This window comes from Lissotriton helveticus, chromosome 9 (assembly GCF_964261635.1).
Source record: "Lissotriton helveticus chromosome 9, aLisHel1.1, whole genome shotgun sequence".
Classification (NCBI taxonomy): Eukaryota; Metazoa; Chordata; class Amphibia; order Caudata; family Salamandridae; genus Lissotriton; species Lissotriton helveticus.
Window position 1 is genome coordinate 148518910 of NC_136070.1, and position 12276 is coordinate 148531185.

The following is a 12276-nucleotide window of genomic DNA, read 5'->3' on the forward strand; positions in this document are numbered from 1 at the left end:
AACAAACGCCAGTGATGATAGCGCACACAACACACCCAGAGTGGTCTCACTTATAAGAACTTTAGCTATAAATTCATAGTTCGCCATGTAAGCTGATGGTTACCCAATAAACTTACTAGGGCCTGGCTATGTCCCTAATACGTCGAAGGTTAGGCTATGTTCATTTTTCACTTTTGTCCTTTGAATGGAACCCACTGTCAAGGCTAATGCTCTAGGAATTAACAAGTTACTGAAAATGCATACTGAACCTACTAACAAACTTTTTAGAAGTGCATTGCAACCCAAAACCGGTGTGTGGGGGCAAGGCATGTATTGTTTCTATGCACGTGCTCCCAAACAAACTTAAAATAGGTAGGAGTGCACAACTAGCACTCTGTTACATATACATATTCAATGAAAAATGTTAAAGCTTAGTTTTAATTAGGACAACTTTTTTTTCCTATTCAAAACGAGCTTAAACTACACAAACTTTAAACATTCTTGCAATAAATAAATAAAATTAGGGTTTTTATTTGGTGATAGAAATTATGGTTGGTGCTCTAGAACAGTGTTCCAAATTTTTGACTCCTGAGGACCACTATTGAGTCACTACTAGAAGCAGGGGACCCCCAATCAATTTGTACGATATACATTCCAAACGCTGAAACAGTAAAACGAAGAAAAAAAACATGTGTAAACACCAAACAGATACTATAATTACTAAGGATTGTAGTATTTTATATTAAAATCTTTTGCAAAAATTGGAAAATGTTAATGAAAAGGTTGCAGCTCGGCAACTATCTTTTCAATGTTTGGCTTCTGCTCCTGCCAGATCAGGACTGTAAACCGAAAGCAGCCCATGAAAATGTTGTCAGACCAGTGCCTTTAGGGTGCACACCAAGTGCAGCGAGTAAGCCTGAAAAGTGGATAGGGATCTTTGGTGGGGGCCACCCCCAAACCCAAGAAAATCTGGGGGAAATTGTGCATTCTACAACCAATTTGTCCTTAAATATAGACTAGTATTTGTTTTTAAAGCATAGCAAATGATGACCTTACAGTGCACCAAGATATGGCAATCTTTGTAATGAAAATGTTACATAAGGCAAAAGTATAGAATTCACATGTCATCCATACTGGTGGGCATTTTCTATTAGTTTTGGTCTGCAGATCCACAAGCTCTGGATTTAGAACATAACCGTGGTTAGCGTTGACTTTAATAGGAATGTATTTTACCCAACCTAACATTTTTTTAGGAGCATCAGGATAATTAAAGACTGGGAAAAAAGATATCCTGCAATTTACATTCAGCTCTTTGATGGCAGCTCATAGCTCACTGTGCTAGATTAGGATTGCAACTTATGAACTGCGCAGTAATAAAAGAATCTGTCCCAAAAACAGTAACCCACTGAGCTAAGCACATAAAATACTGTTTTTGAATGAATGTTACAAGTACATTGCAGCAAGCAGATTAACCATCTGCGCTACCTTAGATGAGTCAAAGTGGTCACTGGACACAACTTCCATCTCTCTCCAGCAAATACATTAATCACTGTTGTTATCTTGAAACTTTTATTGTTGCCCGAAAACTGCTGATTATACAAAGAACTTTGCAGCGCTTTTAAAACTGCTGCCTGTGGACCCCCTGGGAATGTGTCCCGGACACCTTGGCAGAGCTGCACTGGCAGCAGCGGGTACCGGGCGCTTCCTCAGTGGGCCCGAGGGGTGGGGGCCAGGGCTGGTTGCTGTTCCTAGTCCGGCCCTACACCTGGGGGTCTGCGGACCACAGTTTGGGAATCACTGCTCTAGAAAGCTGAAATGGGCACACATTTTCAAGGAGTCGTCAAATACCTTCCGCGTCATATTTAGTAAAACATTTTGACATTCAGTGTGAAACACGTGCTTCCTAAACTAGGAGCACTCTGTCAGTTAACTCCATTTAATAATAAACTGGTGCATCACCACCGAGTTCAAATGAACAAATAAAGCAGTGACGCACCAATTGAGTTAACGGTACAGACACATGGTACTCACTCACATGAGAGGCACACTATTCCATCTGCTTTTGGTCAGAGGAAATACAAAGTAAATCCCTTGATTTCTCTCTTTGCATAACATCTGTTCTACAGCTCCATTGAGGTCTGTGTACCTTTTTATGGCGCAGAGGAATATAATCTTTATGTTACGATCTTTGAACCGGACGCCACAAAACGTCTCTGGGAGATACATATCCCATTTACTTATCTTGCGACGATTTTGCTCGCTCACATAAGGATTAACCACAAAGAACATATGGTTTATGTCTTTTACTTATAAAGCCCTGAAGAAGTCCTAAGGGGGATGAAACCCGTCGGCTGTCTTGTCAAACGTGTGCTGTGATTTTAAAGAATAACTATGGATCAAAAGAATAAAAGAACAGTCTTCTGCAGCAAAAACGGCGACTAACGTTTTTCATTTGGGAAGAAAAAAATGTCATTGTTCTGTGACGGACTATGGACACTAACATCCTTTCACTAACTATTTATTTGTTCTTTTGAGTGCAGGGCCACTTTTGTTCAGATCATTAACGTGTATATAAACCAAGAAGAAAAATGCAACATTTTAAAACATTCTGTAAATGTAAAGGAAATTTGAGGCTAAAAGTTAAGTTAGTATCCTCCGATTGATTCGTGGGAGAAGTGCAAGTGCATCAAACAGAACATAGTATGGAAGATGAGTAGCCTCAATTGAATTCAGGAAAGCTCCAACCTGTCCAGTAAAATTAACCTTTTTTTTAGTTTTGGTGTGTGAATGAAATCAAACATTTCATTAGGTGTGTGAATGAAATCAAACATTTCATTATTTGTTTGATGAATGCTTGTGTTTGCTATATTGTTTTGTAGGCCTGATTCCCCGGCTTCCAGTAATGACTCGGGTAGGGGAGGGGAGTTGAGTGTCCCTGGATTCCAATAATTATGCAGTGGGGGTCCCTGGGTTAAAAGAATAAACGGGTGTTCACATAAGTCATAAGTTTATGAACTACTGCCCTATACCCTTACAACCTCCTCTATTGTTGGAGGTTTCCTGGGTGAATGGATGCTTTTCTACTGACATGCTTCTCGAGCAGGATCCTGTGAAATCAAATCAACCTTCTTTGGCTCAGTCTTGTCAGGCTTTGTCCTTAGACCCAGAATACATATCTTCCCTAATCTTTCAGCTCTGCAGGGTTACCATCGTGAGACATTGTCCGATGGCTTTTCAGCGTTGACAAAATATCCTTTGAAGTTGGGAGTCATGCAAATGTTTTCTCATCACCTTTTTGGTGCCCTCAAGCTCTCACCTTCGAAGGAGAAACTAAAGCCAGCCTTCCGCGTGAACTCGATCTCTGAGCCACTATGCTGTGCTGTGTGTGATTTTCTCTTTAAGGCTTCAATAAAGAACACAAAACTCAGATTTATGATCAAACAGGAAGCATAAATTACAAGCCGTGTGCTCAATATCTGTTACAATGTTGGTTGCTACTATGACAAAACCGAAACTGTATGCTCTCCATAAACCAATACACTTAAAATGTTGAAGAAATGCAGGGAAAATAATGCCTGTAGCCCCCCCTAAAACACTCATTATCCTATCTGGGCCTTCCAATGTCAAAGACTGCTTGGAAAAAGAACCTTTTTTTAATCTACAGCATAAGGTGCTAACGACTTATGTAGCAGGCATCACCTATCTCATATAGAATCCTTTGGTTCTTGGTAATTGTGTTGGACTCGAAACTTCTGAAACAGCACTTCTTTTTGCTTCTGAACTCAGTAGCAGAAAAAAATACCCTGAAGACAATGGCGTAACAAAACAGGAGTGGGCCCCCCAGCAAGATATGTTGAAGGGGCCCTTCGTGCTCACATCAGTAGGGGCTGAGGAGAGCCTCCTTCAGTATGGTGGGGGCCCTGCACAGCGTGGGCCTTTGTTACACCCCTGTCTGGAAATGGAAGCTATGTTCCGAGGCACTGTATGCCTAATGTTGACACCCGAGTCATATCATCTTCGCCGATTAAAGTCCAAAATTATTTATTTCAAACCCGTTCCCAGTCCCAGCCACTAGGAGGCAGAATAATGAACTAGCATAGCACGCACGCTTTGAATCTAGAATAGAGTCAAGCTTCAATAATTATTTCTTTGATTTATGAATAAGACTCCCGAGTTTTCCGTTTTGACTGATTTTTACACATATATACATATATATATATATATACATATATATATATATATATATATATATATATATACATACTGAAAACAAAGCTTTTAGTGTGTATTGATTTTGAAAAGTGAAAAAATGCAGAAAATTGGGCTTATTTTCAATGACCCTCCACGCTGTAATTTATGAATTCCAGGCCAACATCTAGGCAGTGACAGCATGGAGAGTTAAAAATTAAACAAAAAAAACGAAATTAGATTTCCTTAAATAATTGCATATTACTAGATGTATTTGTAGTATATTGCTTATATGTTAACGTGGGCATATTTTGTTGTGTTTGGCTGCTTACATTGGAAATACTCATCGGGTATCAAAGAGTGAGTGGCTTTCCTGGTTAAATAAATGAGGAAATATAACGATTCATGGCTAGGTTCATTCACAAATGAAGAAAATAAATATGGATATACCAAACAGATGGCAAAAAAATATCGATAAATACAGAGTGAAATATTACAAAAATAAATCAAACGTAGGAGCCCTACTCATAATTTAAACAACATACTTAGCTCACACTCTATTCGGCCAAAGCAGCCAGATTTTCATCCATAAAGAGGAACTCCAAAGTAAAACCAAATTAAATAGTTCCGCTCACTAGGGTGCTTTGTTTTAAGCCTGGCTCTTATGTATCTCCTCTTTAAAAGGGAAAGGAAGGAATTCTTATAGGAGTTGCCCGAAAAGAGTAAGTTTCATGGGATAGGATGGCATTTAACAGAAGGTGCCTTAAGTAGTACTGCAAACAAAGCCCTTAAGGGGAACGTAAATTAATGTTAAACTGCGCACTGTTTTACTTTTGTCCACTAATAAGCAATACATCGTTTTAACGAAGTTACTTAAAAGAATAAATGACTCACTTACCAGGATATTTCCTTTTGCTTCGTGCAGACAGTGAAGTGCCAATTCCTGATTGGTGCCAGCCCCAGGGAGAATGCCGGAGCAGGCAGCCGTCAACAACGCTTCAACTGGGATTGGAGTAGAGATAAAAAGGGCACAAATTAGGAAAATGAATGTAGGTACAATGAACATGATAATTATCACATTATTTTGTCCTAAAACTCGAAAATGCAGCATAATAGACATTTTAGACAGTATTGAGACACTAGCAACAGAGAAAAATTAAATAATAGAATACAAAATAAAACAGTCACATCAAAATAGTATTAATATACATCTAGTCTCTGGAAGAAGCGTGGTGTTACCTGGTGCACTTCTAATCTCCACGGCCAATGACGGCAGATGTGAGACATTCATGGAACCCTGACATTTTCTATATTCATTTCATCACCCATTTGTGGCATAAAAAGCTCTATCAATTTCTACTGCCCTTTGCGAAACACAGGAGTTTTTACATTGCTGCTTTGCACTACTGTGGAGCATTTAGCATTTACACATGTGGCCCGGCCAGCTTTAGCGCTGCTGGCTCCCGGTGCAACAATCTTATTTGACTCCCTCCCATGACCACCTCCTCAAATTCCCTCACTACAATCCGGCTATAGTCAAATAGCAAATCTCTCCATAGCCCCTCTTTATAGGTGCAAGTGTATAGTGCATTTTTTAACCATATGTAGGTGTATTTATCCACTAGGTCAAAAGGGGTTGTTGGTTAGTATTTTTTATTTATTTTCTTTTAAGTCAAAAATATTGGAGCATGTCCTTTTCCTATACTACTATGTAAACCAGGGTCATTTGTGCACTTTCACACAATTTGAGCAATATTGACAACTTAAAGCACAAGTTACTTACCTTCGGTAACAATATATCAGTAAGAAACATTAGTTAGTTATAGATTCCTTACCTTAGAATTACCCCCAGGCATCAGACTGGATCCGGAAAGTTTTTTCGTCAGCAGTACCTCTAAGCCAAAGAAGCAGTCTCTCTGGACTCTCTGGACTTGGCTGTCTAGGCAGTAGTGTTTGGTGAACATGTACAGCGATGCCCACGTGGCCGCCTGACATGTCATTCCAAGGAACACCTCTTCCCAAAGCAGTAGTGGCTGCCGTCGCCCTGGTGGAGTGAGCACGTAGCACGACTGGAGGCTCCTTTTTAGCCAGAGAGAAACAAGCCTTAATACACAACACGACCCATCAAGAAATGGTGAGTTTGTGTACGGCCCAACCCTTCTTTGCACCCACGTAGCCCAAAAAAAGTTCATCATCCACTCGAAACTGTTTTGTGCGATCCAGACAGAAGGAGAGCGCATGTTTTGGGTCCAGACAGTGGAGCCTCTCCCTCCTTCGAAGGATGCGGAGGCAGAAAGAAGGTAGGCAAAGTAATGGTTTGCACGATATGGAAGGCAGTGACCACTTTGAGAAGGAAGGATGGACGGGTTCGGAGAACCACCTTGTCCGGATGAACACAGGAAAGGAGGTTTTGAAGAAAGAGACTGGAGCTCACTCACCCTTCTAGCAGAAGTGATGCCTACCAGGAATGCAGTCTTAAGAGTCAAGAGACGTAAGGGACAGTTATAAAGCGGCTCAAAGGGAGCACACATTAAATAAGTGAGACAAGATTCAAGTCACACTGAGGCATAATGGAGGGGATTGGAGGAAAAAGATGTGTTAAGCCGTTGAAGAAACGGTTAACTACCGGAGACTTGAAAAGAGAAGGAGGATCTGGCAGCCGAAGGAAGGCAGAGATGGCTGAAAGATAGCCCTTGGTAATGCCCAGAGCAGAGCCCTGCTGGGCTAAAGAGAGAAGGAACACAAGTACTTCAGAATGAGGGGCAGAAAGGGGATCCACAGCCTTTGCTGTGCACCATGCCACAAATTTGTTCCACCGGCAGGCGTACACCATCTTAGTGGAGGGACGCCTGGCTGCCAAGATCACGTCACAGACTTCGGGAAGCAGGTCGAAAGACGCCAACTGCCGCCGCTCAATGTCCACGCAAGGAGGTGGCGACTGGACAGGTTCGGGTGGAGGACCGTCCCCTGCTGCTGCGTCAGAAGATCCTCCCGAAGAGGGAGTCTGATTAGAGGATCGTTGGCCACGTTGAGCAGCTCGGGATACCAGACTCTTCGTGCCCAATCCAGAGCCACAAGAATGACTTTGGCCCTGTCGCGCCTAATCTTCTTCAGCACTCTGGGCAGAAGTGGTATAGGAGGAAAGGCGTACAACAGACTGCAACTCCACTAGCGACGAAAAGCGTCGAGTGCCGCCTTGGAAATTTCAACACACAGAATAGCAGACATTGCCCGTTCTCTTAGGTGGCGGATAGATCTAACCAAGGCTCTCCCCACTGTTGAAAGAGACCTTGCACCACCTCCGAGTGAAGACACCATTTGTGATCCATCATGCACCTGCGGCTGAGTTTGTCCGTCCTGGCATTCAGAGAACCTGCCAGGTGTTAAATCACCAGGAATATGGCCTGATGTTCCAGCCATGTCCGGAAGCGAAGGGCCTCTTGGCATAGGGTCCACGATCCCACCTCGCCCGGTTTGTTGCAGTACCACATGGTGGTGGTGTTGTCCGTGAACACCTGCACTACTCTTCCCCAGATAGAGGGAAGGAATGCTTTCAGTGCAAGACAAATTGCCCGGAGCTCCAGAAGGTTGATGTGAAGCCCGGACTCCGCAAGAGACCAGAAGCCACTGATCTACGCCTCTCCCATGTGGCCACCCCATCCCAGAAGGGACGCGTCCGTCACTACAGTGTGGTCTTGTTGGGGAAGGGAGAGGGATCTGCCATTGACCCAATCCTGGTTTGTGAGCCACCACTGCAGTTGTCGTGCAGTGCCCTCCGAGATCTGGACGCAATCGTACAGATTCCCCCGATGCTGCACCCACTGGAACTTCAGGTCCCACTGCAGAGCCCGCATTTGCCATCTGGCATGATCGACCAGAAGGATGCAGGAGGCCATGAGGCCCAGCAGCCTCAGAGTCATGCTGACCAAAACCCGGGACAGAGGCTGAAAGATCAGAATCATAGCCCGGATATCCCGGACTCGCTGTTCGGGAGGATAGACCCGAAACTGTGTAGTGTCCAGAAACGCTCCAATGAAGAGGAGCTTCTGAGAGTGAATCAGATGTGACTTTGGCACATTGATGGAGAACCCCAACAAATGCAGGAGGTCGGCCGTAGTCTGGAGGTGGGTGACAACTGCCTGGGGCAAGCCTGTCTTCAACAGCCAGTCATCAAGATAGGGGAAGACTGAGACCCCTGATTTGCGCACATGAGCAGCGACCACCGCCATCACTTTCGTGAACACCCGAGGGGCGCTGGTAAGGCCTAAGGGGAGCACGGTAAATTGAAAATGCTTGTGGCCTAGCGTGAACCGTAGGTAACGCCTGTGGGCTGGCAGGACGGGGATGTGAAAATTAGCGTCCTGGAAGTCCAACGCTACCATCCAGTCTTCAGGTTCGAGGGCAGACAAGACCTGAGCAAGCGTCAACATTTTGAACTTCTCCTTCTGGAGGAAGCACTTGACGTCCCTGAGATCCAAGATAGGACGCAGGCCCTTGTCCTTCTTGGGAACCAGAAAGTAGTTGGAGTAACAACCACAAAATACTTCTGGGACAGGAACACGCTAGTTAGCTCCCGTGGCCAAGAGAGCCATAACTTCCTGCTGGAGAAGGGCCAGGTGATCCTTCGACATGCGGTCGCATGGCAGGAGGGGTAGTCTCAAAGAGGAGGGAGTAGCCCCTTCGGAATTGACTATTTGCAAAACCCACCTGTCTGACTTGATGGTGCGCTAGTGGGGGAGGTGATGGCCAATCGTGCCGCCCTCTGGCGTTTGATGGGCCTGAAAGGTCGGACTAGGAGTGTTTAGAGGCTGCTGCAGGTGGGGGTTGGTGGACTGGCCCTCCCGCTGGCCCCCTAAACTACGGCGTTGGTTTTCACGTCCCTGGCCGCTCAAAGGTTGGGTAACTTGCTACGGCCTGTGGCTCTGAGTGGGGCGTAGTGGGGCACCCCTTCCGTAGCCACGATAGGGGCGAAAAGCAGACTGCGCCGGACGGGTGGAGAGGCTCAAGGACTTTGCCATAGCCTGTGAGTCCTTGAAGCGCTCTAGGGCGTTGTCTGCTCTGTCGCCAAAAAGGCTACAGCCATCAAAGAGCATGTCCACTAAGGTGTTCTGGACATCCCTTGAAAAGCCAGTGGACCTCATCCAGACGAAGCGCTACAGATGTTGAAATGGTCCTGCCCAGAGAGTCGGCGTTGTCCAACCCACAACGTATCGTAAACTTTGCTGCATGCCTCCCAGCAGCAACAGCCTGGGAGAGCAGTGCCCGGGCCACCTCCAGACACTGAGGCAGCACTTGCGCCACCGTATCCCACACTGAGTGGGAATTAAGGTCGAAGAGACATGCAGAGTTTACGGACCACAGTCCTAAGCTGGTGGAAGAGAACATTTTCTTGCCAAGGTGGTCCAGCTTCTTGGATTCCCTTTCCAGTGGAGCGGTAGGGAAGGTACTCTTGGAAGTGGAAGCCTGGACTACCAAGCTCTCCGGGGTGGGATGTTGGGAGAGGAAAGTGGGGTCGCCTGGGACTGGGCGGTGGCATCGGGCAATCATCCCGTCACAGCCGGTTGAAGCACCTCAGTCAGAAGGTTAGTCCTGACCGCCACCGTAGGAAGCTCGAGGTTGGAAGCCTTGGCCGCCCTACACAACACCACTGCGTATGACGCTCCTTCCTCCGTAGCCATGGTAGGAGACAACATGCCAAGGACAGGGGAGGAGTCCAAACCACTGGTATCCCCCAGTTCCTCTCTCCAGCCCTGTTCACTGTCCAACTGGTCAGTTAAAGGGTCAACTGACCCCTCCCAGTCCTCCTCCTCATCCTCTGAGTGCCATTGTGGTTGAAAAGGGAGCCCCAGGAATGAACAGGGGCATAAAAACCCCCACCCGGCGCCAGATCTGGCGTCGGACGCTACCGACATGGCTCCATGTCCACGTCGGGATGGAGGCCGGGGTCGACGCCGGACGGGGGACCTACTGGGTCGAGCGCAGTAGTGGTGCCGATCCGGATCCAGGCCTGGGTCCAAGGGGGGCCTGCGGAGCTGGAAGCAAAACCTAGGCCCCCCCCCAAATCGAGCCTGTGGGGACCAAAGGCACGCCAGCGCGGTCGGTCTGCCCGCAGATGGCATGCATCGCCTCATAGAAGGTGTTAGACCTGACACCTTTTGGCGTGATTCTTCCCCCATATTTTGCCTCTGACTCATGTGTGTTGATGCTGTGCTGGATTTCGTTTTTGCTGATTTAGATGCTTTGGACACTCTGCCACTGCTGATCAGTGTCAGAGTGTAAGTGCTCCTTCTGTAAATTGTGATATTGATGGAGTATACCTAATTGGCATATTTGTATCACCACGAAGTCCCTAGTAGAGGGCACTGTGTGTGCCAGGGCTGGTGATGACAAATGCTACTAGTGGGCCTGCAGCGCAGATTGCGCCACCCACATGAGTAGCTTTAAAATGGTGACTCAGGCCTGCCAGCGCAGGGCCTGTGTGCAGTCAGTGACTGCCATGTCAGCCTGGCCAGTGTCCCCACTGGCTAGGCCCAATCCTTCCCTGTCTGTGCACATCAGTCACCCCTATGGAAGGCTCAAGGTACCCCCCTGGGCAGGGTGCAGTGTAGGGATAAGGTAGAGCATGTGCTAGTGCAGGTACTATGCTCTGGTAGTGGGCTACAGCCAATTTGTGTGCTCACTGCTGTAAGGCTATCTTGCTCCATAGAGTAACATGGAGGGGGGCTGGGCCCATGTGATACCAGCCTATCTCCCCATAGGAACAAGATGGGACATAAGTGAAAGATATCCCTGGACTCAGAATTTAATGACACATCTTTTAGTGAAGGGTGTTTTTAAATCCTGGGTTGGAGAATAGCCCTTTTAGAAAGTGGCTGTTCTCTTGTCTAAACCTTTCTGTGTGCCTGGGTTTGTGGAATGTCTGCCTGGTCTAGATGTGACAGGAAGGGGCTGCAGAGCCCCAGAGGAGAGGGTCGGAGCCATCCCGGGGATGAAAGGGCACATCTGCCTGCTTGGGAGGAGGGAGGAAGGAATGCCAGATAAGTGCTGGGCTGTGCCTGCCTACCTCCCCCACATTAGCTCTCTCCTGGTGGTCAACTGACCCCACTGGCCCTGAAGCTGACAGGAAGAAGAAAGCCAGAGACACCTCAGTGCTCCGCAACCCCCAGAACTGGTTTAGACTGGACCCAGGGCCTCCATGCACAAAGAACTTCAAAGACATTGGGGGGTATAAGGAATGGACCCCTGTCTGCAGAGAATTAGATTCTGAAATTCTGCAAGCAAGAAGGAACCCTCGCTGGAAGGAGGACAGCTAGAGAACTGAAGGAAGACTGCCTTGCTGTGTGCTCTAAGGGCTGACTTGTTCTGCTGTCCACCTGGAAGCTAAGGAGAAGAATGGGACTTTGCTGTGTGCTGTGACCCTGCCTACTTGAAACTGCCAAGACTCTGCTGTGTGCTGTGTCTACAACTGAATCTCCAAGGGCCTGAGAAGAGCTGGCCTCCTGCTGGGAACCCAGGGCTAAAGGTTCCTAAAGCTATCCCAGGAAACAGCTGCAAAATCGTGCTGTTGGGACCCGGGACGCGTGGTGCTGGACTGCGGAGCGTGAGGAGGAGATCGGTGTGCTCATCGGCACATTAATCGTGAGGGTTGGAGGCTTGTGGAGCCTCCCCTCGTGAAATCTGCTCCCAGGTGGTGGCAAGGTCGAGAGGGGGGTCTAGTCCTGACCAGCGCCCTTTAAAACCCTTTGCCGCCAAATCACCGTCGCAGCCCGGGGCCAGGATCACCCCTGGAAGTTGCTGTTCGTGACCAGGAGCGGCCGCGGCGAAGAACGAAGCCGCCGCGACCCCATTGGCTGAGGGAGCCGAGCCCCCTCACTAACGCCGCGACGGGATTGGCCCGCGCGGCGCAGCGTCATCAGGTGGTGTGTGCCGTGATTGGCTGAGCCCGCGGAGCGTCATCGGCGAGGCCGCGCTGCCATTCGTTGGCGGCCTCGCGCTCAGAGGGGCTCGACTGAGGGCCGCGACCGGATTGGCTGCCTCCGCGGAAGCTGCGGGAGGTGCCGAAGGATTCCCCAAAATCACCGCCGGGACCGGGGAAGAGCTCCGACCCCG

General features: G+C 47.5%; 1 protein-coding gene across 4 annotated transcripts in view; it reads right to left on the reverse strand.

The window, feature by feature from the left end:
* Window positions 1-12276, reverse strand: part of MIDEAS (mitotic deacetylase associated SANT domain protein) — a 733716-nt gene that overhangs the window by 68332 nt on the left and 653108 nt on the right. For all 4 annotated transcript variants that reach the window (XM_078659668.1, XM_078659669.1, XM_078659670.1 and 1 more), the window contains one exon: window positions 5066-5169. In XM_078659668.1, coding sequence (XP_078515794.1) covers window positions 5066-5169 — 104 coding nt within the window. The remainder of the gene's footprint in view (window positions 1-5065; window positions 5170-12276) is intronic.